We start from the raw sequence: 25,959 nt of genomic DNA, 5'->3' as shown, positions 1-25,959 counted from the left end.
TAAATGCTCCTCGCATTTTGCGAGGCTTCTCTGACAGCCGTAAATTTTGAGCTGTGCTTCATTGAGTTCAATGAAGAACGGCTCAAATTACGTCTGAAACAAGTGTCCTGCACTTCTTTTGACGAGGCAGTCAATTTACGCATCGTCGTTTGACAGCTGTCAAACGACGACGCGTAAATGACAGGTTGTCTGCACAGTACGTCGGCAAACCCATTCAAATGAATGGGCAGATGTTTGCCGACGTATTGTAGCCTTATTTTCAGACGTAAAACGAGGCATAATACGCCTCGTTTACGTCTGAAAATAGGTCGTGTGAACCCGGCCTTAGTTTTATTGGCGCTGTAATTGGCAGGAAATTTCTGAGTTGATTTTTTGGCTTAGTAGAGTACATGTCAGATTTGCCTGTCCTTTTAAAAACTTCTCAAGATGTTGCAAGGTCAATTAATGTAGACCTGATGGTTAATTCCTGGCTTATAAAACTCCAGCAATCCCACCACATGCGTTCACCGTTATCTTGATCATGCGCTATATCTGGTACTGAAGCTGAGGCCTTTTCAAGTGAATGAAACTGAGCTGCAATCTTATACACAGTCCATGGACAAGAGAGGCGCTGTTTCTGGTTAAGGCAAAGCAGACCTTTTAAAAAAAAACAAAAAACAACTGAACATTTCTAGTGTTCGTGAAGATGTTTGTTAGTAGTTTACAATATATTCTTCACAGAAATGTGGTCATGTATGGAACATTAATTCTTGCTTTCTTCAATTAACAGAAAGAAACAGACAGTTCATTCTAGTATGTGCTTACCCACATGTAAGCACATCCTGCTCCACTAGAGCATTACATTTTTACATTTTCTTAATTTACTAGTTGAGTGGTGATGGTATGTAGAGTGGATAAAAAATAATAGAATAAGCAAATATTTGATCGGTAATCCTGTGCAAATCTGCAAACGTGAAGATTAGAAAGTAATTCACTGAATGCAGGTTCACTAGATAAGTGAGAAAAACAGTGTTCGACTTCGTTCAGTCAGCGTCCGGTGCCAATGGTTTCCGTTTTTCTCAGTTGTGCAAGAGTTCCGTCGTTTTGACGGAATCAACAGCGTTGTCGACTACGCTATAAATTCCGTCAAAACTACGGAACCCTTGTACAACTGAGACAAACGGAAACTATTGGCACCAGATCCGTCACCATTGAAATCAATGGTGATGGAAACGGAAACCTAGGGTTTCCGTTTGTGTCAGTCAGGGTCCTGTCCCGACGGAAAGCTCAGACAGAATGTCGGAACGGGACCATGGCGCAGATGTGAACGAAGCCTTCCTCTATATAGAATGTTAAATATGCCACACCATATTGCTTCACTGATAGGACTGGCTCTGATTGAGTCAACATCTCTTGGTTTCTGTTTGTCACCGTTCCGTAAGGTTTCCTTTTTTTTGCGGAAACAATAGCGCAGTCGGCTGTGCTGGTGTTTCCGACAAAAAAACTGAAACCTTACGGAACGGAGACAAACGGAAACTATCTGCAACGGAGGCCTTACCATTGCATTCAATGGTAATGCAAACGGAAGCTATGGTTTCGGTTTGCCTTTCCGTTCATGGGGTTCTCCGACAGAATGGTCGAGTGGAACCCATAAATGGAAGGGTGATGCTGATATGAACAGGCCCCTAGATTGTCGGTGAGTCCCGTGGAAATGACGTAAAATATTTAATGTTTATGGCGAAATTAACTGTTGCTCAGTTCCCAACTGCCCATGACAAGGGATTCATGAAAACAAAGGAAGTAATATTTTGTTTTCACACTATACTCGTTGAAAACATGGCTTTTATTTCAGTCATTACAATCCCTGTTTAAGACATAAATAAAATGGGTTCAAAGACTTTTAGTAATTTGATAATGACGTTTTTGAGTTATTTATCATTGATTTTTAATTTGTAGTACAAGATTAGTAGTGCCTCCTATATGTCATTCTCAGTACAGGGTTCTCCTGAATGTTACATACTATATTTAGTTACTTTATTATTCATGTAATTTACCAATCTTGTCTCGTGAATTCTGATTGTAGTTTTGAGAAAACTGAGGGGAGACTATGATTCCTCCAAAGACATCGAGGAGATGAAGAGGGAAAAGGAGGAGGCAGCCAGTGAAAAGAAAGTTTCTATTCTTCAGCTTTTTAAATCTCCAAATTACAGACAACCGCTCCTCGTCTCACTAGTATTACACATGTCTCAGCAGTTTTCTGGAATCAATGGGGTAAGAAAATTAAGATTTACTGTAATTGTTTGAAGTTGGAGGAAGAAGGTGATATTTAGTATGAAATTACGTTAAAAATGTGAAAACTTTTTTTTCGTTTTTAACTTCTATTTTAAAATGATTACTTGAAGTTTTAGGCCCAAAGCCTGAGCTATACTGCTAAGTGATGTCACCTTTGGATTTCTGTCATACACAGTGTTATCATGACTACCTTGTCTAGATCCAAATAATCAAATACAACACTATGTACTTAATAAATAGCTGGAATACATAGTTACATAGGTTGAAAAAGACACAGGTTCATCAAGTTCAATTACACTTAATATATTACACGTCATTCATTGCTAGATTAGTTACAACCCTCAATGCCATGTATCATTAAATAAACATCTAGCCATTTTTTAACTGTTGCCATAGCATCTGCCATTACTACCCCTTGGGGTACGGCATTCTAAAGTTTGTACTCTAACTGTACAGAAACCCTTCCCTATATTGATGCCTGAAACACATTTCCTCCACCCGCATTAATGTTTCATAGTCCTTTGTAAAGTCCCTGGAATAAATAAATCATGTGCTAGTTCTTTGTATTGACCACACAAATATTCATACATGCAAATGAGATTACCTCTTAAGGCCTTCTTACACTGGGCAATTATCGGGCAGAGAAGCGTTCATGGAACGCTCGTTCCCGATAATTGCCCTGTGTAAACAGGGCAGCGATCAGCAGATGAACGAGCAAACGCTCGAACATCTGCTGATCGTATCGTTTTAAAAAAGTTAAATATATCGTTGTCGGCAGCATATCTCCCTGTGTAAACAGGGAGACGCGCTGCCAGCATTATAATAAGGTATGGGGGCAAAAGATCGGAGTAACGAATGCTCGTCCCCATCCATAGCTCCCTGTGACAGGAGCAAACGAGCGCCGATCAACGATGTCTCGTTGATCGGCCCTTGCTGCACCAGCAGAATATCGGCAGGTGTAAAAGGCCCTTTAGCCCTCTTTTTTCCCAAGCTGAACAAGCCTGATTTTTCTAGCCTTTCGTTATATCCCATTCCATTTAACAATCTAGTCACCTGACTTTGAATCCTCTCCAGTTCTCCTATATCCTTTTTACAATGTGAAGCCCAAAACTAAATCCCATATTCAAGATGTGGCCTTACAAGAGATTTATAGAGGGTTAATATTACATTGGGATCACAGGTATTTATCTCTCTTTTTATACACCCTAAAATCTTATTTCCTTTTGCAGCTGCTGCTTGATATTGAGTACAGATGCTTAACTTACTTCTAGAATACCCAGGTCCTCCTCTTGTTGTTTTCCCAGTCTTATTCCATTTAATGTATATGCATTTATACTATTACTGTGGCCTAGGTGCATTACTTCACATTTATCAACATTCAAATTTATCTGCCATGTTTTTGCCCATGCTGCCAGCTTATCTATGTCTTTATGAGTATTAAGTATCCTACAAAGTTTTGCATTGTCAACAAAAACTGACACCTTATTATCAATACTATCCACAAGGTCATTAATAAGGGGAATAAAAAGAATTGGGCCTAACACAGATCCTTGTGCCGCCCCCACAGCTAACTTTAGCCCATTTGATTATGTACCATTTACAACATCTCTGTTATTTGTCCCCTAACCAATCTATATGTCTCTTTACACATCTATAGACATGTTTACCCAGTTTCTGCCTCTGTAGTTTCAGTACACGACTCTTGTGTCCACAGTGGCACTTGGGGGAAAAAAGGAAAGGGAAGGAGGTGAATAAGTCAAATGCACATAAATGCTAAAATTGTAAGATTTAAAATGCTCTCCATAGATGGTTGTGCAGAATAGGAACATCGCTATGTACCGCTTTTTCATATAGGATGAATGCTGCCAACACCAAAGGTCCTTCAGAGATGAATGACCAATGACAGATAATAAAGACATATATCTCCTGGTTTTGGCGCCAGGAATTTTAGGACTATGCCATCTAGGTGGGAATTCAATTAATTTGCATAAAAAAAACAATGCAAAGGGATTACATTAAAATTAAACAAAGTAGATGTATATACATTGTGTAAACAGAGTAGAATAAAAATGGCTATAGACGATAATATAAAATGGATGTGAACGATAATAACGACTGGTTGTATTTATTTAGGATACTTTGTCTCCTGCTCGGTGAGTGGTAGATCCAATAATACCAATAAAATGTCAGTGGAAGCGATCGCTGGTTCAAGTCCCCTAGGGGGACTAATAAAAAAAATAAGCCCTCATGCCGCTCAAATCAACAGAAAAAAATAAAAAAGTTATGGCTCTCAGGATATGGCACCATAAAAAAATTATTTTTAACAATTATTTTTTTCTTTTTAAAAGCAGTAAAACATAAAAAAAACGATATAAATTTGGTATCACCGTAATCGGATTGACCCACAGAATAAAGTAACATGTCGTTTATATTGCATGGTCAACACCGTAAAAATTAAACCCAAAATGGAGAATTTTTTTCCAGTTCCCCAGTATAGTATATGGTACACTAAATGGTGCCTTGAAAAACGAAAAAAATAAATAAAAAAATCAAGCCCTCATACAGCTTTATTGACAGAAAAAGAAAAAAAGTTATGGCTTTTGGAAGGGGGGGAGGAAAAAGTGAAAATTAAAATCCGAATAGCTGCGGCAGGAAGGGGTTAATGGATTCAATATATAATTATATTGTTCAATGTATTTCTGAAAGAATCTTGTTGAGAGACAAGAAGATAACACGGTTTCCCTTGACCCAAAAGTTTGTGTGCAGTCTGTATTTAGCTATTGCTAAACTTGTCTCTTTGTGTTACTGACTATAACCGGGCAAAAGTCTTTAAAACACAGATTCTGTTAAATTAAAGAAAGCCTTTTCCAAATCCTATTTACTACACAGTAAGCATATATTCCATGTAAATCCTAATACATGTTCATCTTTTAACAGATTTTCTACTATTCAACAAGCATTTTTTATAAATCTGGAATTAGCCAACCTGTGTATGCAACCATTGGAGTTGGTGCAGTGAACACAATTTCCACCATTGTTTCGGTAAGAATTTATTTTTTTTTTGTTAATTCTTAAAGCGGTTAACCACCGACATTTATTTCTAAAAGTATGTAATTAATAATACAAAAAAAAAGAATACAAACCCCAGTGGCAGACCATGTGGCTGCTTGGGGCCTTTTTTAGTTAGTCTTTTTCCCTAACTAATGGGTGGTAAAAACCTATGCATGACTATCCTCCTCAAAGGAACTTCATAGTCCGCAAACAAGAGTTGGCATAAGGGTCATTCAAAGGATGTGGAGTGAAAAAATACTAGTCTCAAAACCAAAAAGCCCAGATATCCGCAGATTTATTAGCACAGTTATTAAAGAGACTCTGTCACCACATTATGAGTGCCCTATCTCCTACATAAGAAGATGGGCGCTATAATGTAGGTGACAGCAGTGCTTTATATTTAATAATAATAATCTTTATTTATATAGCGCCAACATATTTAGAAAAACAATCTATTTTTATCACGTTATTAGCGATTTTAGCTTTATGCTAATGACTTTCTTAATGGACAACTGGGCGTATTTTTACTATTGACCAAGTGGGCGTTGTACAGAGGAGTGTATGACGCTGACCAATCAGTGACCAATCAGCGTCATGCACTTCTTCTCATTCATTTCCTCAGCGCATAGGGATCCTGCTAGATCAGTATGTGCAGTCACTTACTTACATATTAACGTTACTGAAGTGTTTAGACAGTGAATAGACATTCCTTCCAGCCAGGACGGGATGTCTATTCACAATCCCTGCACTTCATTAACGTTTCTGTGGTACTTACAGCAGAGCGAGCGTAATCTCGCTGTAACCTGTCATTTACAGCGAGATCTTGCGAGATTACGCTTGCTCTGCTGTAAGTACCACAGAAACGTTACCGAAGTGTCAGGATTGTGAATAGACATCCCGTCCTGGCTGGAAGGAATGTCTATTCACTATCTAAACACTTCAGTAACGTTAATGTGTAAGTAAGTGACTGCACATACTGATCTAGCAGGATCCCTATGCGTTGAGGAAATGAATGGAGAGAAGTGTATGACGCTGATTGGTCAGCGTCATACACTCCTCTGTACAACGCCCACTTGGTCTAAAGTAAAAACATGCCCAGTTGTCCATTAAGAAACTAATTAGAATAAAGCTAAAATCGCTAATAATGTTGTAAAAAAAGATCGTTTTTCTAAATAAAAAACACTGCTGTCCCCTACAGTACAGCGCCGATCAGATTATGTAGGAGATGGGGTACTTATAATGTGGTGACAGAGCCTCTTTAAGTTTTACTGCAAGACATCATATTCTTTTATTAACAGGCATGACTGATTATGCTTTTTTATGCTATTGTAATAATTCCCATAGTTAGCTGTGCAAGTTGTGCTACATTGAGGCAGTCAAGAGGACAGAGAGCTGTCACTCTAGGTCATGAGTGCTGCTGATATTAGTTTTAGGTACTCTCCTGACATTATAAGTTCACCTGGCAGAGCACTCTTGTATTTTAGCCTGTAAGCATTTTTATTTTTTTTCTCGGCATACAAGGTCAAGCGCAAATCAAATGCTGACACATACAAAATTGCATTAGCAACTTGGCAGCCTGTTATTTATTACCAAACAAGCTAGATAATATTTGAATAGTAAAACATGGAAGGTACTAACAGAATAAAAAGAAGCTCTGTATCTATTATGTTAGCTAACTTAAAAGCACGCTAAACTTAAAGTCTATCTTAAGCTGGCTATAGCTGTAAATATCATACATAACAACTAAACCGATATTATAATCAGTAATATTAATAATTATTTTGTGCACAGTATTAAAAAGGATTGGTTTCCGCTTCATTCCACTCATTACTATTTATTACTGTATTATAAAATGTGGTACTATACTATTAATTTTGATTAAGGGTCAATTGTTGAATAGGCTTAATCGTAGTATTTAATTATTGGAGATTTTCTATTGGGTACTCATTCATTTAAGTATGATTAACAGGGGCAAGCACAGGGTTTTTAAAGGGGGTTCCCAAGCACAATGGAGACAACCAAATACCCCCCCCCCCCCACTCACACATATTTTACAGACAGCACAAAAATTCACGTGTGATTGGTATCCCTGTTTTGGGTGGTAACAAACATTAATACAAGTGGCCTAGGACAGAAAAAAGTACCCATAATTTCAATTTTATTTAATCTAAATATGTTTACAATTCTTTTTGGGGTCATGGCTTTATTATACAGATCTTCAAATTCACCTGCTTCCCTTTACACAGTCCTAGGGTTACATGATAAAATTCCACTAGGAGGAAGTTCACTGCATCGGAATTCCTACAGCTTCCATTGAACGTTATAATAAATCCATGTAGTCAGCTCCCCCTAGTGGTGACATAAATAATTTCATTATTTAACTCCACTTCCTATAAACAGCTTAGGATGCGTTAATGAATTAGATTGGAATAATGGTGACAAACCCATATGCTACATTACAGGTGTTCCTTGTGGAGAGAGCCGGAAGAAGATCCCTTTATCTCATTGGTTTATCAGGAATGTCTGTTTGTGCTGTGATCATGACTATCGCTCTAGCTTTGCTGGTAAGATCAATATAAACTGCCTGCATTGAAACCGGAAGCTCCAATATAAAACAAAATATGAAAAAGTGTAAATACAATGTATATCAAGTTCATATCAAGTTTACTTTACACACATATGATATTGAACACTTCCTTAGTAAGTTCAGTTTATTCTCACAGAAGAAGAATTATTAAAGAGGTGAGACCCCGGGAGTCACGTTAAAGCATACATCTATCTGACGGTAAACTAGCCCTTAGTCATACTTCATAGCCATGATGAGTTAGAGCTAACCCTGTCTGAAACATGTTAACAAGGATACAGTGCTGGACAACATCTTTTTATTCGTTATGCAATACTGTCCCCCCAAAACGAAGTCAATGTCATTTATTAAAATACGTCCCTAAAAAAGCGTGATCTATTAGAAACTAGTTATATGGACTTGAAATGGTTCAATAGTTTTAACACAATGGTCTCATTTAGGCCGCATGCTGTTTTATGGCTACCTTCATATGTTTTCAATTTTATATAGAGGCATTCAGAGATTTTTTTTGTTGAATTCTATATAAATCCATTAGAAAAAGAATTGCAAACCGTATGCACTTAGGTATTCTCCCATAGAAGCAATGTACACTTGGCACCAGACGAGCCTGGACATCAGCACAAGGGGGTCATGCAACTCCATACACTTCCGTACAGGCGCCATGAATATGTCTCGGCTGTATATTAGCACTAAAGTAAATAGGACTGATCTTCAGTATCGGACAAAGCTACACGTATGGACACAACGATGTACCTGGAAAAACATTGTATTTCTGAAAAATCTTTTTAAATGAGTGATCTGGAGGGCTGCTATTGGTAAGGCTCTGTTCCTTTTGTGTTTCAGCCCTATGCTCGGTGTATGCGCCAGTAGTGCTACCAGCGCATATGCCAAACGTATCCATAGAGCTCCATTCTCCGGATGGATGCCAAAAAGGGGTCCTTTTGGCATCCATTGGACCTGTATACGTGGGTCTACCTTTTTTTCAAATGTATAGAAATGAGTAGTTGACTACGCTTTTCTATACAGAAGCATCCCGCAGAAAAATATAATGCACAGTATGTTTTTATTAATATAGGATTATATATGCCTATATAGTGGCATGTCGCAGCCTTCCATCAGAGGTATACATCTGGAAATCCTCCCAGCATATACTGTACCTCCGATGGAAGGCTCAAGTGCAATGGGAACAAAGTCTAACAAAAGCAAATTTTGACAACACTAATTGTTATTCATTTGTATTGCCAACTTATAATTTATTTAGTACTCATTTAACTAGGGACTATATGTTAAAACTGCTAAACTTAACAAATGGCATTAATTTTTTTTGTAATTAGGCAGATTACTATATGAACACTATACAGAATATATAACATAAATGATTTTGAATGATTATTACCTGCTAATAATTAGATATCAGTTAAGGTCAGCAAAAATGAAGTAATGAAGACTTATTTTTTTCTTCTAGCATGACCATGCATGGATGAGCTATCTTTGTATGGTTGCCATCTTCCTATTTGTAATATTCTTTGAAGTCGGGCCTGGTCCCATCCCGTGGTTCATTGTTGCTGAGCTTTTCAGCCAGGGTCCTAGACCTGCAGCTATGGCGGTATCTGGATTCTGCAACTGGACATGTAACTTCATCATTGGAATGTGTTTTCAGTACATCGCAGTGAGTATGAAACCAAGATTTATACCTCCAATTTCAAAGCATATGAATCCCTTCCAGCTTTATACTGTAATTATTTATTTTACATTTTTAGCAGAATACATAAAATACATGATATGATATACTGTGCTCTTTGCTTTTATCCTTAGGACGCGTGTGGGCCGTATGTGTTCATCATATTTGCAATTCTTCTGTTTGGTTTTACTATATTTACATACTTTAAAGTCCCAGAAACAAAAGGGAAGTCCTTTGAGGAGATAGCTGCTGAGTTCCGCAAGAAAAAACTCAAGGGGCTGAAATCAACAGAGATGGAATATCTGGGAACAACTACAGATGCTTGAGCTCTTTGATATCTGGACATTTGTTTTTATATTTCAGAAAATATTTTATGAGAAACAGGGTAAAACTGAGCTTTTGGCATTTTTATGGATCAATATTTTTATACAGCTGAACATAAACAATATGCGTTGTATGTATGTGAGACAATTAGCAGAGAAATGCATAGAAAAGCCTTGCCAATATCTGCAGTAAATACGCACTCAGGTAGTTCTTTTATACAGTTGAGAAATACACTACAACCAGCTTTGTTCTAATCATACTAAAATAGTCCTAGTTATCGGCAGATATGGTATAGAAGCCATACACTTCTCATTTTATGTTCTATCCATTTGCATATATTTTGCATTATTGCAGGACTGCAACATGAAGTTAGACAAGCTATTCCATTATCTCGTAGCAAAGTCCAGAGGTGAAAATGCTTGGGGTGGTGTGGTTAGTTGTTTAATACTGGAAAGGTTGGGTCAATTTTATAGTATGACTGACAGGTTATTTTGTTTTGTATGACATTGAACAAGATTACGGCCAGTACATTTTGCACTTGAGCTGTAAGTATAAACCTACAAGTGTTATAGAAAAGTATGCGGACTATAAGGTATTTTGTTTAGGAACATGGAAGCATATAGCCAACAAGATGGTCACAAAGGCTATTCCAACTGTCACTGTGCACAATGAAAGTGGACAGAGACGCCATCATTAAAGGGGTTGTCCGGTTAACAAAACATATTTTTAAATACCCTGTTAGGGAACTTTGAGTTAACAGAGGGTTGTCTATATTCATGACTCTCGTTTATCAGCTGGAGCAGAGAGGCTACAAATAGTCTCTCTCTGCTGGAGGACTCATCATGTCCAAGCATTACAAGGAGATCCTATTGAATTCAATGGATACAGTGTAATGCTCAATTTCCCCTGTGGTGGCGCTGCAGGGGAATTGAACGATTGCTGATGGGCTAACCCACAGATTACAGCTAATTCCTGGGAACCCAGCAGAGGGGGTCCCTTCTAACAACAAAAGACCGTCCAAAGCGGATATATTTAGATAACACAGTGTCTTAGGTGCTTCCCTTTGATGGATTGACCCTTGTTTATGTAGTTTATGAACTCACCCGCTATGTGACATCCCACAAATTCCTTGCACTCAAGGCTGCTAGCTTTTGGCTAACTGGACGAATTTAGACTACTGAAGATCCTGGTCAATGTAAAGACCTGTAAAAACCCAATGAAAATAGTCAAAAGCAGCGCTCATAGGGCTTGGTTTACATGCACAATATTTTGGACCAATTTCAGACCAAACAAATAAATATTAATCTTCATTGGCATATGTAAAGTTCAGTCCATATGTTTGAAATCCGTCTCATCTTTTAGAAATTTCATCTGATATGCTTAATCCTGTAAATGATGATAAATATGCCTTTAGTGTATTCATTTCACGGGATCTGTGTTTGCTTAGTCACTTTGGGTGAGTGAATAAAAGTTTTAATTGTCACACAGATGACATACAACACATTTGAAGGCATATAATTGCCTCTCCCTCATATATAGCAGAGCTGGCTGTACCAGAGCTGGCAGTGTATGTCTCAAAATGCAATGTACTTCATGTGTGTTACAAGCAAAGCTTTTGTGCATTGAAGTTGAGTGTGCAATCTTTTCCTAATACTTATACAGTCGGTGTAAAATACAGTCCCTGAAAAAGTCCCTAGTTCAAGCAAAAACAAGAAACAGTTTCAAAATGCTGGTTGTGAACTGGACTATATGAATTAAATAAAAAACATAGCTTCATATTTTCAAAAATAAAATTTTAGATCTCATAATATTCAGTTTATAAGGTTGCTATTGAGATTTAGACTGGTATCTAGCTAGAAATTGACAATTTAGAAATGGAATGCCTATTACATATCATGTGTCAAGACCACTGAATAATCACTCAGCATATTTACAGTTTACAGATCTGGTCCGTTACATAATCTGGAATGTTTCTTCTGTGGGATATTAAGATTTTAGTTATTTAAATTTTCTTTAGGCCACCTGCATACTGGACAGAAATGCTGCAGGTTTTCCATGCGAGATATATTCAGCGGATTAACGTCCCAGCTATGTGGATGAGATTAGAACAAATAATCACATTTAGTCAAGTGTACACAATTATCACAAACTAAGCAGTTCACCCTATTTTTCTATGCATACATTTATGAGAACGTACAATAGTTACATGAAACACATGATTAATCTATACTTCCACATGTACTGCTGTATGCGATGGGTTACTATATTGTGGAATGCTTTATGTTTTTTCATTTTTTAATTTGGATGCTTTAACTATATCAACTATCATTTTAATATAAGGCTGGGTTCACACGAGCATGTTATGTCCGTAAAGGACGGAACGTATTTCAGCCGGAAGTCCCGGACCGAACACAGTGCAGGGAGCCGGGCTCCTAGCATCATAGTTATGTACGATGCTAGGAGTCCCTGCCTCGCTGCGGGACAAGTGTCCCGTACTGTAATCATGTTTTCAGTACGGGACAGTAGTTCCATGGAGAGGCAGGAACTCCTAGCATCGTACATAACTATGATGCTAGGAGCCCGGCTCCCTGCCGTGTGTTCGGTCCGGGACTTGCGGCCGAAATACATTCCGTCCATTACGGACGTAACATGCTCGTGTGAATCCAGCCTTACTCTCAATCTCCTCCTACATGGCCACATACTACACTATTTATCATCATTTAGTCTATTTTCCTGTTCAAGATCACCCCTCTTATCATAAGGAGAACATGAGGAAACGTCATTTGAACATAACAGGTTAACAAGCCAGATCTAGTCATCTATTTTTCTCCAACACATATTTGGTTATATTTTGTAATATCTAAACACAAAAAAATAAAATAAGATGCAGACAATCATTGTAAGTAACTGGAATTGGATCCATTGGTTTATATTTCCTAGCAACAGTTTACATGGTAAATTGTTACTAATCGTATTGGCCTATATAGAATTTTTTTTTATCATCAGGATTTCTATATGAAAAGCTAACGTACTGCGTTGTTTTCTTAATTGCTAATGAATTGGATGCAATTTGAGTGATCTTGTTGTTTGGTGAAAATTGTGATATAGCTTGTTAGAGCCAGGTATCAAATTTACTACATTTATAATATATGCACCTATGAATGTAACATGTTGGCAGTAAAGGACCTTTTACACGAATGCTCATTCCCGAACGTTGCCCTGTATAAACAGGGCAAAGATGATTGCATCTTTCAAGAGGACAAAAAGATGGTCGCTTGTCGGCAGCATATCATCCCTGTGTAAACAGGGAGATGTGCTACCAACAGGATGAAAATGTATGGGGACCAACGATCATAGTAATGATCATTTGTCCCCATACTAAACGATCATTGCCTCCGTTTGAAGGGAGCAAACGACCGCCGATCAACAAGCTGTATAGTCGATCAGCGCTCGTTTTAAATGTGTAAACACGGGCGATATCTGCCCATGTAAAACCAATTTTACTGTAAGACTATTGCCTCTAGTGATCAGGGACCAAGCCGGCTTTGAGACTGAACATTTTGTAATAAATTTGTTTGTTGTGTATTGTTTCCATGTGTAGCTTTCTATCTGTACTAGACCAGACTGTTTTCCATTCATAAATTCAATGTCCGTTTGTCTTATAGGGCAAAGATATGGTGACCAAATAAAATGCCTATAGGACCAATATGCAATCAATTTTCATCTGAGTTTCTGAATATGTAGTGGTGGGAAAAAAGAGGTTTTCCCCTTTTTAAGATGTTGTTGCAAATCAAATGGTTCATGATCATTAAAGAGACTCTGTCACCACATTATAAGTGCCCTATCTCCTATATAAGGAGATCGGCGCTGTAATGTAGGTGACAGTAATGCTTCTTATTTTAAAAAACGATCTTTTTTCACAACGTTAGGAGCGATTTTGGTTTATGCTAATGAGCTTTCTTAATGCCCAAATGTGCGTACTTTTACTTTCGACCAAGTGGGCGTTGTACAGAGGAGTGCATGACGCTGACCAATCGGCATCATGCACTCCTCTCCATTCATTTACACTGCACTAGCGATATAGTTATATCACTATGTGCAGCTTCATACACAAAGCATTACTGTCACCTACATTACAGCGCCGATATCCTTATATAGGAGACAGGGCACTTCTAATGTGGTGACAGAGCCTCTTTAAACAAAATGTAACATTAGACAAAGAGAACCTGAATGAAGAGAAGCTTGCAGTTCTTCACATTAGATGACTCCCCTCTCCATTTCCATATCAGGGGGCACTTACTTTTTTACTATAGTCATATGGGTGTTGGCCCGGTTTGTACTTTAATTACATGCTGTAAAAATTCACAAACGCTGTTATGTGTTTATAGAAGAAGCCAAGTTTTAACAGCACTATTTATTATAGTTATTATTACTATAGCTTTCTTGTGATCCATACTGCAATATGAAAGTATTAGCCCTTGTACACATGGCTTATTAAATCAACCACTATGCATATCAGAACAAGAGGAGTATGCCAGGAATCACACATGCCTTTTTTGATGCAGTTTTTTGAGCCAAAGTCAGGAGTAGATCCAGTAGGAAGAAAACATATAAGTCTTTCTTTTTTTACTTCCCCTTCTTTTTGTATCCACTCCTGGCTTTGGCTCCAAAAACTGCATGTGTGTTGCCAGCCTTAATCTATCTATCTATCTATCTATCTATCTATCTATCTATCTATCTATCTATCTATCTATCTATCTATCTATCTATCTAATATTTATCACTGTATCTATCTATCTATCTATCTATCTATCTATCTATCTATCTATCTAATATTTATCACTGTATCTATCTATCTATCTATCTATCTATCTATCTATCTATCTATCTATCTATCTATCTATCTATCTATCTATCTAATATATCTATCTATCTATCTATCTATCTATCTATCTATCTATCTATCTATCTATCTATCTATCTATCTATCTATCTATCTATCTATCTATCTATCTATCTATTTATCTATCTATCTATCTAGGGCTTGTACATCTTTTGCTGAACTGTATATAATATTATATAATGTGAAACTTCTATTCCTAACTTTTTATGTTAGTACATGGGTTTCAAAGCAAAAACATCATAGTATAATTTTTTTATTTAATTTTATACGTGTGCATGTAAAACTTTTTTTATTGCGACAAGCTAAATAAAGCAATGTCATTGCTTGGGAAGAGATTTACAAAGCACAAGTTTAGTAGAAAAGTATGAAACGTTTTTATAACAATATGCTAATACTGTATTTAAGCAAGTTTCAATGTAACATAAACAGTGAGTATCAGTATTAACTTTATGGATTTTGTTTTTTTAATGAATTAAACCAGCTAAAATAAAAATATCAACTTTTATGTAGTTATTTTTTAACGTTTATGAATTCAATTTTTCCGTCCTGTCTAAAGAGATGTCATGTAAAATATGTATTAACAAAAATAACAATGTATTATAATATTTTGACTGTATCCATTACCAAACAAACCACCTATTTAAAGCGGACCTGTCAGCTCTTCTGACTCGTATATATTTAAATACTAATGCATGTCCCATAAAAAATAACAATTATGAAGCATCTTTTCATAGAACTGTGCATTGTACTGTTCTTTTGTTATCCCTCCTGGAAATGTATGAAGAAATTGACAACTGCTGTTACCATTTCCCATGTCAATAGGGCATCTGTCTCTATACATTCTAACACTGTCCAATCATGGTAGGTATTTCCTGATGTATTCCTCAGACAGATGCCATTGTATAGACAAACAGTGGCATCCATCGCCTATAGGCTTCCATGTTAAAAAAAAATGCATACCGCGCTGTATATGATTTTTTGCAGGATGCCTCTGTATGGAATAGTCCAGCAGACTGAGCTATTCCATAGTTGAAAAAAACAGCTATTCTGACATTTACCAGCCCAATGGAGGCCGAAAGGACACTCTTTTGGCATATGTGATGCAAATGGGGATCTATAAATAAGTTTCAGCTTTGCCTGGACATGTGCCAAGCGAACACTGCAAACATAGTGTGAATTCAGCCTTAGTGATGAACCTTCAACCTTTTATGTTTACAAAACCAAGTTGCAAGTAGTAAAATGTATTAAGTACACTTCAAGGAGGAATAACAGAGGAACAGCACAATGCAGATGACTAAGGCTGGTTTCACACGACCTATTTTCAGATGTAAACGAGGCATATTCTGCCTCGTTTTACGTCTGAAAATAAGGCTACAATAAGTCGGCAAACGTCTGCCCATTCATTTGAATGGGTTTGCCGACGTACTGTGCAGACAACCTGTCATTTACGCGTCGTCGTTTGACAGCTGTCAAACGACGACGCGTAAAAATACAGCCTCGTCAAAAGAAGTGCAGGACACTTCTTTCAGACGTAATTTGAGCCGTTCTTCATTGAACTCAATGAAGAGCAGCTCAAAATTTACGGCTGTCAGAGAAGCCTCGCAAAATACGAGGAGGAGCAATTACGGCTGAAACGAGGCAGCTGTTTTCTCCTGAAAACAGTCTGTCTTTTCAGACGTAAAAGCCTGCTACCGTGTACACATACCCTAAGAAAAGATGCAACAGCATTGTTATTTTACTAAAACAGACATGTCAGGAGAGCTGACATGTTCTCTTTAAAAAAAAAAAAAAGCATATATGAGTTAATACAAAGTTAAAAGAAAACAAAATACTAGGTACTGAGGTATTAAAGTAGTTACACAATTAATTGGGGCATGTGATGAAACAAAATAAAGTAGCAAATGATACGAATATAATAAACAATGTCTTGGAATTTTTATGGGTTGTTACGACACTGGAAGCATCTCGGTTGCCAAGGCGACAAAATACCCGGCTTTGAATGATCCTCTCTAGCTGATATATTAGGGTCATGGGTCGCCTATCCTATGCCCTTTTAGGGATTGGACAGTCTGCTTTTTCAGTCTACGGTGGCCGACGAGGACCAAGAAGGGGAACATGGTTTCATGACTAGTATAGTTGCGACCCCTAGAGGTACGCCACTGTTACAGTAGAATATGGCAGAGAAGGAAGATACCTCCCTGCTATGTCATAGTCATCAATAGCATCTGCGTCCGAAGGACGCAGACACTATTGAATTTGGCATCGCTACTGCTGTAGAAGACATAGCGGCTGCTAGTGGAGCCTCCAGGCATGGGGGGTCCCGTGGAGGCATGGGGGGTCCCGTGCCGGCTGGCGGCATGGGGGGGCCCGTGCCGGCTGGTGGCACGGGCCCCCTCACGCAGCCGGCCCCGTAGAGCCGCTATGGCTGCTACAGCGGTAGTTACGCCACTGGTTATCAGAAACACAGTCTTTCCAGACACTAGAACAGTGAAAAACGGTACAGCGAGAACAGTCTAACATCACAATATAGATACAGTGTTTGTGTAGGATCCATGGCCGCGGGCCGTCGGGTTTACTCACCTCCCAACGCCCGCAGCCATGGATCCGCGAGCGCTGGTCCCGATCTCCTTCCTAGGAGACGCCAGCGCTCACTTCCGCTCCGGTCTGCTGTGTTCCGTAGGGCACAATGGAAATCGTCATCATCAACTGCCACGATTTCCTGGTCTATAAGAAGGCCCCAGGCCTTCTGATCCTTGCTTGAGTGTTGTTAGTTTTCCCAGTCTGTCTTGCAAATGGTCCCTTAGTGTTTCCCGTTCCAGTTGTTACCCGTGCCTTGTTCCCTGTTCCTGTTTCCCGTGCTGTGCCTTTAGTATCGAGTCGTGCCACATCCTGTGTCATCTGCCACGTCCGGAGGAATCCGCCACGTCCTGAGGAATCCGCCACGTCCTGTGTCATCTGCCACGTCCAGAGGAATCCGTCACGTCCTGTGTAATCTGCCACGTCCGGAGGAATCCACCATGTCTGGCGCAACCTACGGCACGTCATCTGCCACGTTTGGCGTTATCTGCTGCTACCATCTCCATCAGTGCCAGAGCTGCGGCCACTGTCTCGACTATCCAGGTACCCTTGTGCGGGACATTGTATTGCTGGGGTTTCCTGTTGTTTGGCCAGCTGCCTCCCCACTACGGCCTAGTGGGTCCACTAACCCGCTTCTTGACAGTTTGCATGTAATTGTTATCTTGATCAGTCATTTTAAGGGATATAGAGAAGCAATAGGAAGTGAAACGTATGGAACCGTGCGCGCCACGTTTTTCCATAGCCTCCAGATACCAATTACTAGTCATGAAACCATGCTTCCCTTCTTGGTCCTCGTCGGCCACCGTGGACAGAAAAAGCAGACTGTCCAATCCCTAAAAGGGCATAGAATCAGACGACCCATGACCCTAATATGTAAGCTAGAGAGGACCAATCAAAGCTGGGTATTCTGTCGCCTTGGCAACTGAGACGCTTTTAGCGCCATAACAACCCATAAAATTCCAAGACATTGTTTACTATATACGTATCAGATCAAAGGAGAATAGATACGCTAATCAAACAGCAATATTTCTGTATTTCTCCATTCCCCTTCCCGAAGGGGTTTTATAGAACACGGAGCTCTCTTACCGTAAAAACAAATTTTAGAAAATTAATAATCATTAAATGAAGTTATCCACCCCTCACTATCAGAAATTCTGTGAGAGAACTCTATCTTAAATTTTGATCTCAAAAGTACACAAAAAAAGATTGATGCAAAACACAATCAAGGGAGGGAACCACTGCCCCTTTGAACTTTGACCCACGACATTTGACCAAAGTCAAAACAAATTCCAATAAGAGTATTTAAGAGCTGTTGGGTCTTAGCATTTTTATCAAGCCTGAGGAAGACCTAGGTACTGGGTTGAAACGCGTCGCTATTTTATAATTTCTTATATTATTTGTTGTAATTATCCACATTGTTTTAGGGAAATAAATCATTTACTTTACACAACCACCTGGGAACTGAGTAATTACCTTTCTGGCACAAGCCACAAGCAACACAGGAGCACCACATGAAGGAGTGATTTTTTTTCTATTTGGAATCCATTGGACTTTACTTTCACCGTGTTTTCTGTGCCAAACCAGCTACCGGCGTCCACTCCAAGAGGCCTGCATACTGTTGCCGCAGGGAGCCTATTGGCCCTCCATGTTTAAGAATCGAATTGTGCCAGCCATCCTGCTTTCCTGCACAAACGCAGAGGGTGAGTACCATGATCACCCCTTTCTGTTCACTTATGATCTGTGTCCACAATCACATTTCCTTGTTATAAATCCCATCCATACGTTATTACTTTAGAGGACCGCCTGTGTTCTTTTTTTTTTTTTCCCTTCCCCACAAAGTAGCAAATGAAAAATGCCCTAACAAGGCATAACTATGCCGATGATCAATGGCCTAATTGTAATAACTTGCCGTTAGTTGGCTGATTTTCTATTACTGTCCTTGATGCCTGGTTTCAGCAGCTGCTCCAGTCTCACACTTGCTTGTTTGTTATAGTTAACTGTAGGTAATAATTAAGATAGCTGAGAACCTAAGAGCATATTTAGACTAGTGGGAGTGAGGGTTATTTCTAAGCATGACTATTAGTTGTTGTGATCATGCACTGAGCTTGTGACATAAACCTTAAAGAGGCACCAGATTTTGCAACCCCTATCTGCTATTGTCTGGTCTCAGCACACTGAAAACTATTTGCTGTGGGAAGCGAATACTGATCTCCTGAACTCTAGACCTGAAAGTGGCTATAAGATCTCTATGTAGCAGGTTGTAAGTGATTTAATTGAGGAGTGTCCTGTTCATGAGGCAATGAAGGAAGTTAAATTGGATCCAATACTGAATATGTTAAATAGAGTTTAAAGTACATAAGGGGAATGGTAGTTACAGCAGAGGAAGCGTGATCTCGTAACCTGTCATTTACAGCGAGATCTCGCGAGATCACGCTTCCTCTGCTGTAACTACCACAGACAGAGTAACGAAGTGCAGGGATTGTGAATAGACATCCCGGGGAATGTCTATTCACTGTCTAAACACTTCAGTATTGTTAATGTGTTATTATAAGACAGCACATAAGGATCTAGCAGAATCCCTATGCGCGGAGTAAATGAATGGAGAGGAGTGCAGGACGCTGATTGGTCAGCGTCATACACTCCTCTGTACAACGCCCACTTGGTCTAAAGTAAATATACGCCCAGTTGGGCATTAAGCAACTCATTTGCATAAATCTAAAATCGCTAATAAAGTGGTGAAAACAGATCGTTTTATTAAATAAAAAGCACTGCTGTCACCTACATTATAGCGCCCATCTCCTTATATAGGAGATAGGCCACTTATAATGTGGTGACAGAGCCTCTTTAACAGCATTTAGAGACATACTTTACAGTAGCCATCTGCACCATAGGAACCTATGAACAGGAGGGGACCCATTGACTCCTATGGGAGACTTTTCTAGGCATGCTGTGACCTGTGCAAAGGTCATTGTGCAGGAAGGGATAGGAGGGGAGCTGTGTCAATGGTGGATCCTGTATTATCTATATAGAGGTGTTACCTGCCAATGTAATCCTGCCTGTGATGATAATGCGATAACTGCTGAGAAGTGATCAGGAAGGGTCAGTCTATTGTGAGGTTCAGTGGCCAGAGTGAAAACTGCAATATTTTAGCATTATTTTTAATATAGATAATGACAAAGAAAATTTAAAAAAAAACATCACCAAAAATTGTTTAAAAATATGTTAAACATAAAAATTGGATTTAAACAATGGGCCATTTTCTGATGACACATTCCCTTTAACCCCTTAATGACCGGGCCATTTTGCACGTTAATGACCAAGGATTATTTTTTGTTTTTTCACGGTCGCATTCCAAGAGTCGTAACTCTTTTTTTATTCCGTCGACATAGCCGTGTAAGGGCTTGTTTTTTGCGGGACGAGTTGTATTTTGTAATTGTACCATTTTTAGATGCTTATAACATATTGATTAACTTTTATTAACTTTATTTTAGGAGAGAATTGAAAATAAGCAGCTATTCCAGCATTAATTTTCACGTTATAAATTTACGCCGTTTACTATGCAGCGTAAATAACATGTTAACTTTATTCTATGGGTCGGCACGATTACGGGGATACCAAATATGTAAAGGTTTTATATGTTTTTCCTACGTTTGCACAATAAAAACCCTTTTAGAAAAAAATTACTTGTTTTTGCATCGCCGCATTCCAAGAGCCGTAACGTTTTTATTTTTCCGTCGATGTGGCCGTACGTGGGCTTGATTTTTGCGGGACAATGTGTAGTTTTCATTAGTACTATTTTGGGGTACATAGGACTTATAGATTAACTTTTATTTTATTTTTTATGGGGGGAATGGGAGAAAAGAGAGAATTTTGACGTTGTTTTTTGCGTTTTCTTTGGACGCTGTTCATCCGGCGGTTTAATTAATATGTTCATTTTATTGGTCAAGTTGTTACGATCGCGGGGATACCATATATGTGTATGTGTGATTTGTTTTGACCGTTTTACTAAATAAAACCACTTTTTGGGCCAAAAAAGTAGTTTTATTTGACTTTGACTGTAATTATTTATTTTTTTTTTCACAAACTTTATTTAACTGTTTTACATTTTTTTTTTTAGTCCCACCAGGGGACTTCACTATGCGATGTGCCGATCGCATATATAATGCTTTGGTATACTTCGTATACCAAAGCATTATTGCCTGTCAGTGTAAGGGCATGACCACACGTGGCGGATTTCCTCCGCAACTGTCCGCATCAATGCCGCACAGAATCTGCGTTGCAGATTCTGCTGCGGATCTGCACAAAATGTGCAGAAAATTGATGCGGACTAGCTGCTGCGGACTGCGGGAAAAGTGCTTCCCTTCTCCCTATCAGTGCAGGATAGAGAGAAGGGACAGCACTTTCCCTAGGGAAAGTAAAAGAATTTCATACTTACCGGCCGTTGTCTTGGTGACGCGTCCCTCTTTCGGCATCCAGCCCGACCTCCCTGGATGACGCACCAGTCCATGTGACCGCTGCAGCCTGTGCTTGGCCTGTGATTGGCTGCAGCCGTCACTTAGACTGAAACGTCATCCTGGGAGGCTGGACTGGAGACAGAAGCAGGGAGTTCTCGGTAAGTATGAACTTATATGTTTTTTACAGATACATGTATATTGAGATCGGTAGTCACTGTCCCGGGTGCAGAAACAGTTACTGCCGATCGCTTAACTCTTTCAGCACCCTGGACAGTGACTATTTACAGACGTCTCCTAGCAACGCTCCCGTCATTACGGGAGCCCCATTGACTTCCTCAGTCTGGCTGTAGACCTAGAAATACATAGGTCCAGCCAGAATGAAGAAATGTCATGGTAGTAAAAACAATACGCTCCGCAGCACACATAAGATCTGCGGACTTCATTGCGGAATTTTGACTCTCCATTGAAGTCAATGGAGAAATTCCGCCATGAGTCCGCCACTGCTCCGCAACAGACAGAGCATGCTGCGGACACCAAATTCCGCTCCGCAGCCTATGCTCCGCAGCGGAATTTTACGCCTCGTCTAAACGAACACTGCTAAATTAAAGTGTAAGTCAATGGACAAACGGCACCGCTGCGGATTAACGCTGCGGAGTGTCCGCAGCGGAATTTTAGTGAAATTCCGCCACGTGTGAACCCGCCCTAAAACTGACAGGCAACCTATTAGGTCATGCCTCTGGCATCGCCTAACAGGCAGTTGCGGAAGACAGACCTGGGGGTCTTTGTTAGACCCCCGGCTGTCATGGAAACCCGACGGCGACCCGCGATTTGTTTGCGGGGGCGCCGATCGGGTGACAGAGGGAGCTCCACCCTCTGTCAAACACATTAAATGCCGCTGTCACTATTGACAGCGGCATTTAATGGGTTAAACTGCCGGAATCGGAGCGCGCTTCGATTCCGGCAGTTGCAGCAGGAGCCAGGCTGAGTATAACAGCCGTGCTCCTGCCGCTGATCGCGTGGGTACAGTCTCAGTACCCGCGCCATCACAGGACGGATATATCCGTCCTCCTGCGCGAACTAGCAGCTGCTGAGGACGGATATATCCGTCCTTCGGCGTTAAGGAGTTAAAGGTTTTATTTCATTCTCAAGCAATTTACCAATTTTTTAATATTTCTTTAATTTCTTCAATGGATTCTAATAAGGTTATGTTCACACGAGGGCGTCTTTCATTCATAATAAAAGCCATACGCAGTACAACGGATCCAAAAGGCAGCTGACAGATCCCATTAAATTAGAATGGTTTCTTTCGAGGTTTCCATAGTTTTGACAGCAAGAATAGCGCTGCAAGTTCCATTAGAGATCCCCTTAATAGCAGTGTGAACAAAGCCTAATAGACAAACACAACCTGATATTAAAAAACGATACTGGGATATAATAATATGTCAAAAACAAGAATAAATAGGGAGCACAGAACATTGAGTTGAGCCATACTATTACAATTCGTGTCAATACGGATTTATCTTAGAGACTTTAAAAAAAGAGGGCCAGGAGTGATCTGTGCTAATGATATGATAAGGTGATAATCAGGGAATTGTAATTAAAAAAAAGGTAGAAGTATTATAGCAGATAATTTTTCTTAATATGCCCATATACTCCTGACTTCTTAGGCCCGCCATATAGGTGATCATACTTGATTCTGTCAATTAGAAGTTTTTTTTAAAATATACGGGAGTTATTGCCTTTCATTGCTACTGTGCTGCTGATGTAACAGTAAAACTAAAAGATTCCACAGCACTGGACTGCAAGTGGGTGCACGCCTCAATAAGACCTGGTCCGCGGTCCTGGATATCAAGCAGACAAAGAATGGACAGAGGCAGCACTTCCAAAAAGAGCAAGAGCTATTTATTCACCCATGCGACGTTTCAGTCCAACTGGACTTTTTTCAAGCATAAAAACACACATCAAGTCATAAGTATATAAAGGCTTGCAAAGCCCAATTGAAATTAAACAGTGATTAAGACAAAATACAATATAAAATTGATGATACAAAAACAAAATACAATATTAAAAAATGAATATGAATGCCAGTGCACATGTGAATATACAAAGTGATAAATAAGGGACTAGTACAGAAAAAAGACAGTCCTAGGTACATTAAAGTGTTAATGACATAATGACTCACCCAGATGTATATAATAAAAACATTCAAAGTTGTCAATAGCAGAAAACCGAAACAAGGGCTCGTTCCTCTAGGTCTCAGCTGTCCAGAGTGTGTACAAATGTATTGAACACCTGTGTAATGAGACGATCATTACTACTTGCAATGCATAGCGAAATCCCGCGAAATCGCGGGTGGCTATTCCCGCGCATGCGCATTCGATAGCGCGGCGGCCATCTTGGCCAGAATTTGCTATCTTAATTTCGCGCATGCGCAGTATGAATTCCAGTACGCAGCGGCCATTTTACAGCCTGGAAGAAAATATCACATCTAGGAACGTAACTAGAATGGAACAACAGGTCAGAAAATGTTTCAAACAGAGGATTTTATCAGCAATAAACATTTAGTATGGGATTAATAATATGGCCATATATTGTTAGTTATATATATTTAATAGGTATGCATCCAGATAAATAGTCTGAAAATGTTTGAATAGGGGAGTTAATCCGCAGCAACACACATTGTGTAAAATAAGTGCTTTTACTATGTAATATTATTATATATATGCAATAAATATGTATCAATCTAAATGTATAAGTATTGGAGGCGTAACGCCTCAAGATATGAAATAAGCTATATGATAATGTCATAATGTGTGTACACCTGTGGATACTCCCCTAAATATAATATGAACCCACTATCGTAGTAGCTATCCCTGGAAGGATGTCAAAAAATGTCATATTATACTGCCCCCTTTATTGAAACAAGAAAACGGACCAAGTTGACCAGATGTAAATGGCCGCATATAGATGATGAAAACAGTTCTATAAGGACTCCAGAACCCAGAGGAAAGAATCCAGCCCAATGTCGGAATCTGAAAAAAATGATGACAAAGATTTAGAAAATTTATGGATATATTGATAAAAACAAAATTTATTATTTTATATTGCAATGACAATGTCGTCATATTGAATGTGTTCACAGATACATATATAATAGTAGACGACAGTCAGGGACCATGCATGGCATAACAGAGAGAAAACACAATCACTGTACCCATTTAGTTGAGAACCACCCCAACTTTAAAATCAACATTCAACCCCCTTGGATGTAAAGAATCTAATCTATGAATCCACTCCAGTTCTTTACGTTTTAATTTGGCAATTCTATCGCCACCCCTCCTATGTAGGGGCAAATGGTCCACGATCCAAAATCTCAGATCGCTGACCCTGTGTCCCGCTGAAGAAAAGTGTGCTGGGACTGGAAGATCCAGTTTGTTGGTTTTAATGGTGGATCTATGCTTATTAATACGTAAGCGGCATTCCTGTGTGGTTTCACCCACGTATAGCAACTTACATGGACACTGTAGTACATATACAACAAATGTTGATGCACAAGTTAGAAATTGTTTAATATGGAATATTTTCCCATTCGTCGGGTGTCTAAATATATTGCCCTTCACCATGATATTGCAATTCACGCAATTCAAACATGGGAAGCATCCCAATTTTTTTGGGGCCAAAGTTAATTGGCGACTCAATTGCGAAGACCCCACATCCGCATGTACCAGTTGATCCCTAAGATTTTTTTGACGCCTAAAAGCCATCATAGGGGGATTGCTAAATTCGGGAACCATGACGACTAAGGGGGAGCCTTGGTCGTCATGGATACATCGCTATATCTTGAGGAAATTAGTAGTCAAGTCAACGACACTAATGTCTATGCCAAAGTGTCTGGGGATCCCAAGTTTAGAATCCAGCGCAAGATCATTTGTATTCTTCAGAATGCGTTAGCTGGGGGTATCATTGATAAAGATTTGTTTGATTTTCTTGTTGTTACACATCCAGTTACCCCTGTGATATACTGCCTCCCCAAGATGCATAAATGTTTACATAGACCGCCGGGATGCCCTATTGTGTCTGGGAGGGACTCCATTTTTAATCCTATAGCAGTATT

General features: G+C 39.2%; 1 protein-coding gene across 1 annotated transcript in view; it reads left to right on the top strand.

The window, feature by feature from the left end:
• The window catches only part of SLC2A2 (solute carrier family 2 member 2), a 52,624-nt gene extending 40,920 nt beyond the window's left edge, over nt 1–11,704 (top strand). The window contains exons 7-11 of the mRNA XM_075861600.1: nt 2,063–2,250; nt 5,209–5,313; nt 7,785–7,886; nt 9,372–9,575; nt 9,722–11,704. Coding sequence (XP_075717715.1) covers nt 2,063–2,250; nt 5,209–5,313; nt 7,785–7,886; nt 9,372–9,575; nt 9,722–9,913 — 791 coding nt within the window. The 3' untranslated portion in view covers nt 9,914–11,704. The remainder of the gene's footprint in view (nt 1–2,062; nt 2,251–5,208; nt 5,314–7,784; nt 7,887–9,371; nt 9,576–9,721) is intronic.
• Nucleotides 11,705–25,959: the final 14,255 nt, after the last annotated feature.

Source organism: Rhinoderma darwinii, chromosome 4 (genome assembly GCF_050947455.1).
Source record: "Rhinoderma darwinii isolate aRhiDar2 chromosome 4, aRhiDar2.hap1, whole genome shotgun sequence".
In the NCBI taxonomy this organism is placed as follows: Eukaryota; Metazoa; Chordata; class Amphibia; order Anura; family Rhinodermatidae; genus Rhinoderma; species Rhinoderma darwinii.
The sequence above is the reverse complement of the archived record's forward strand: the minus strand, read 5'-3'. Positions and strand labels throughout refer to the sequence as shown.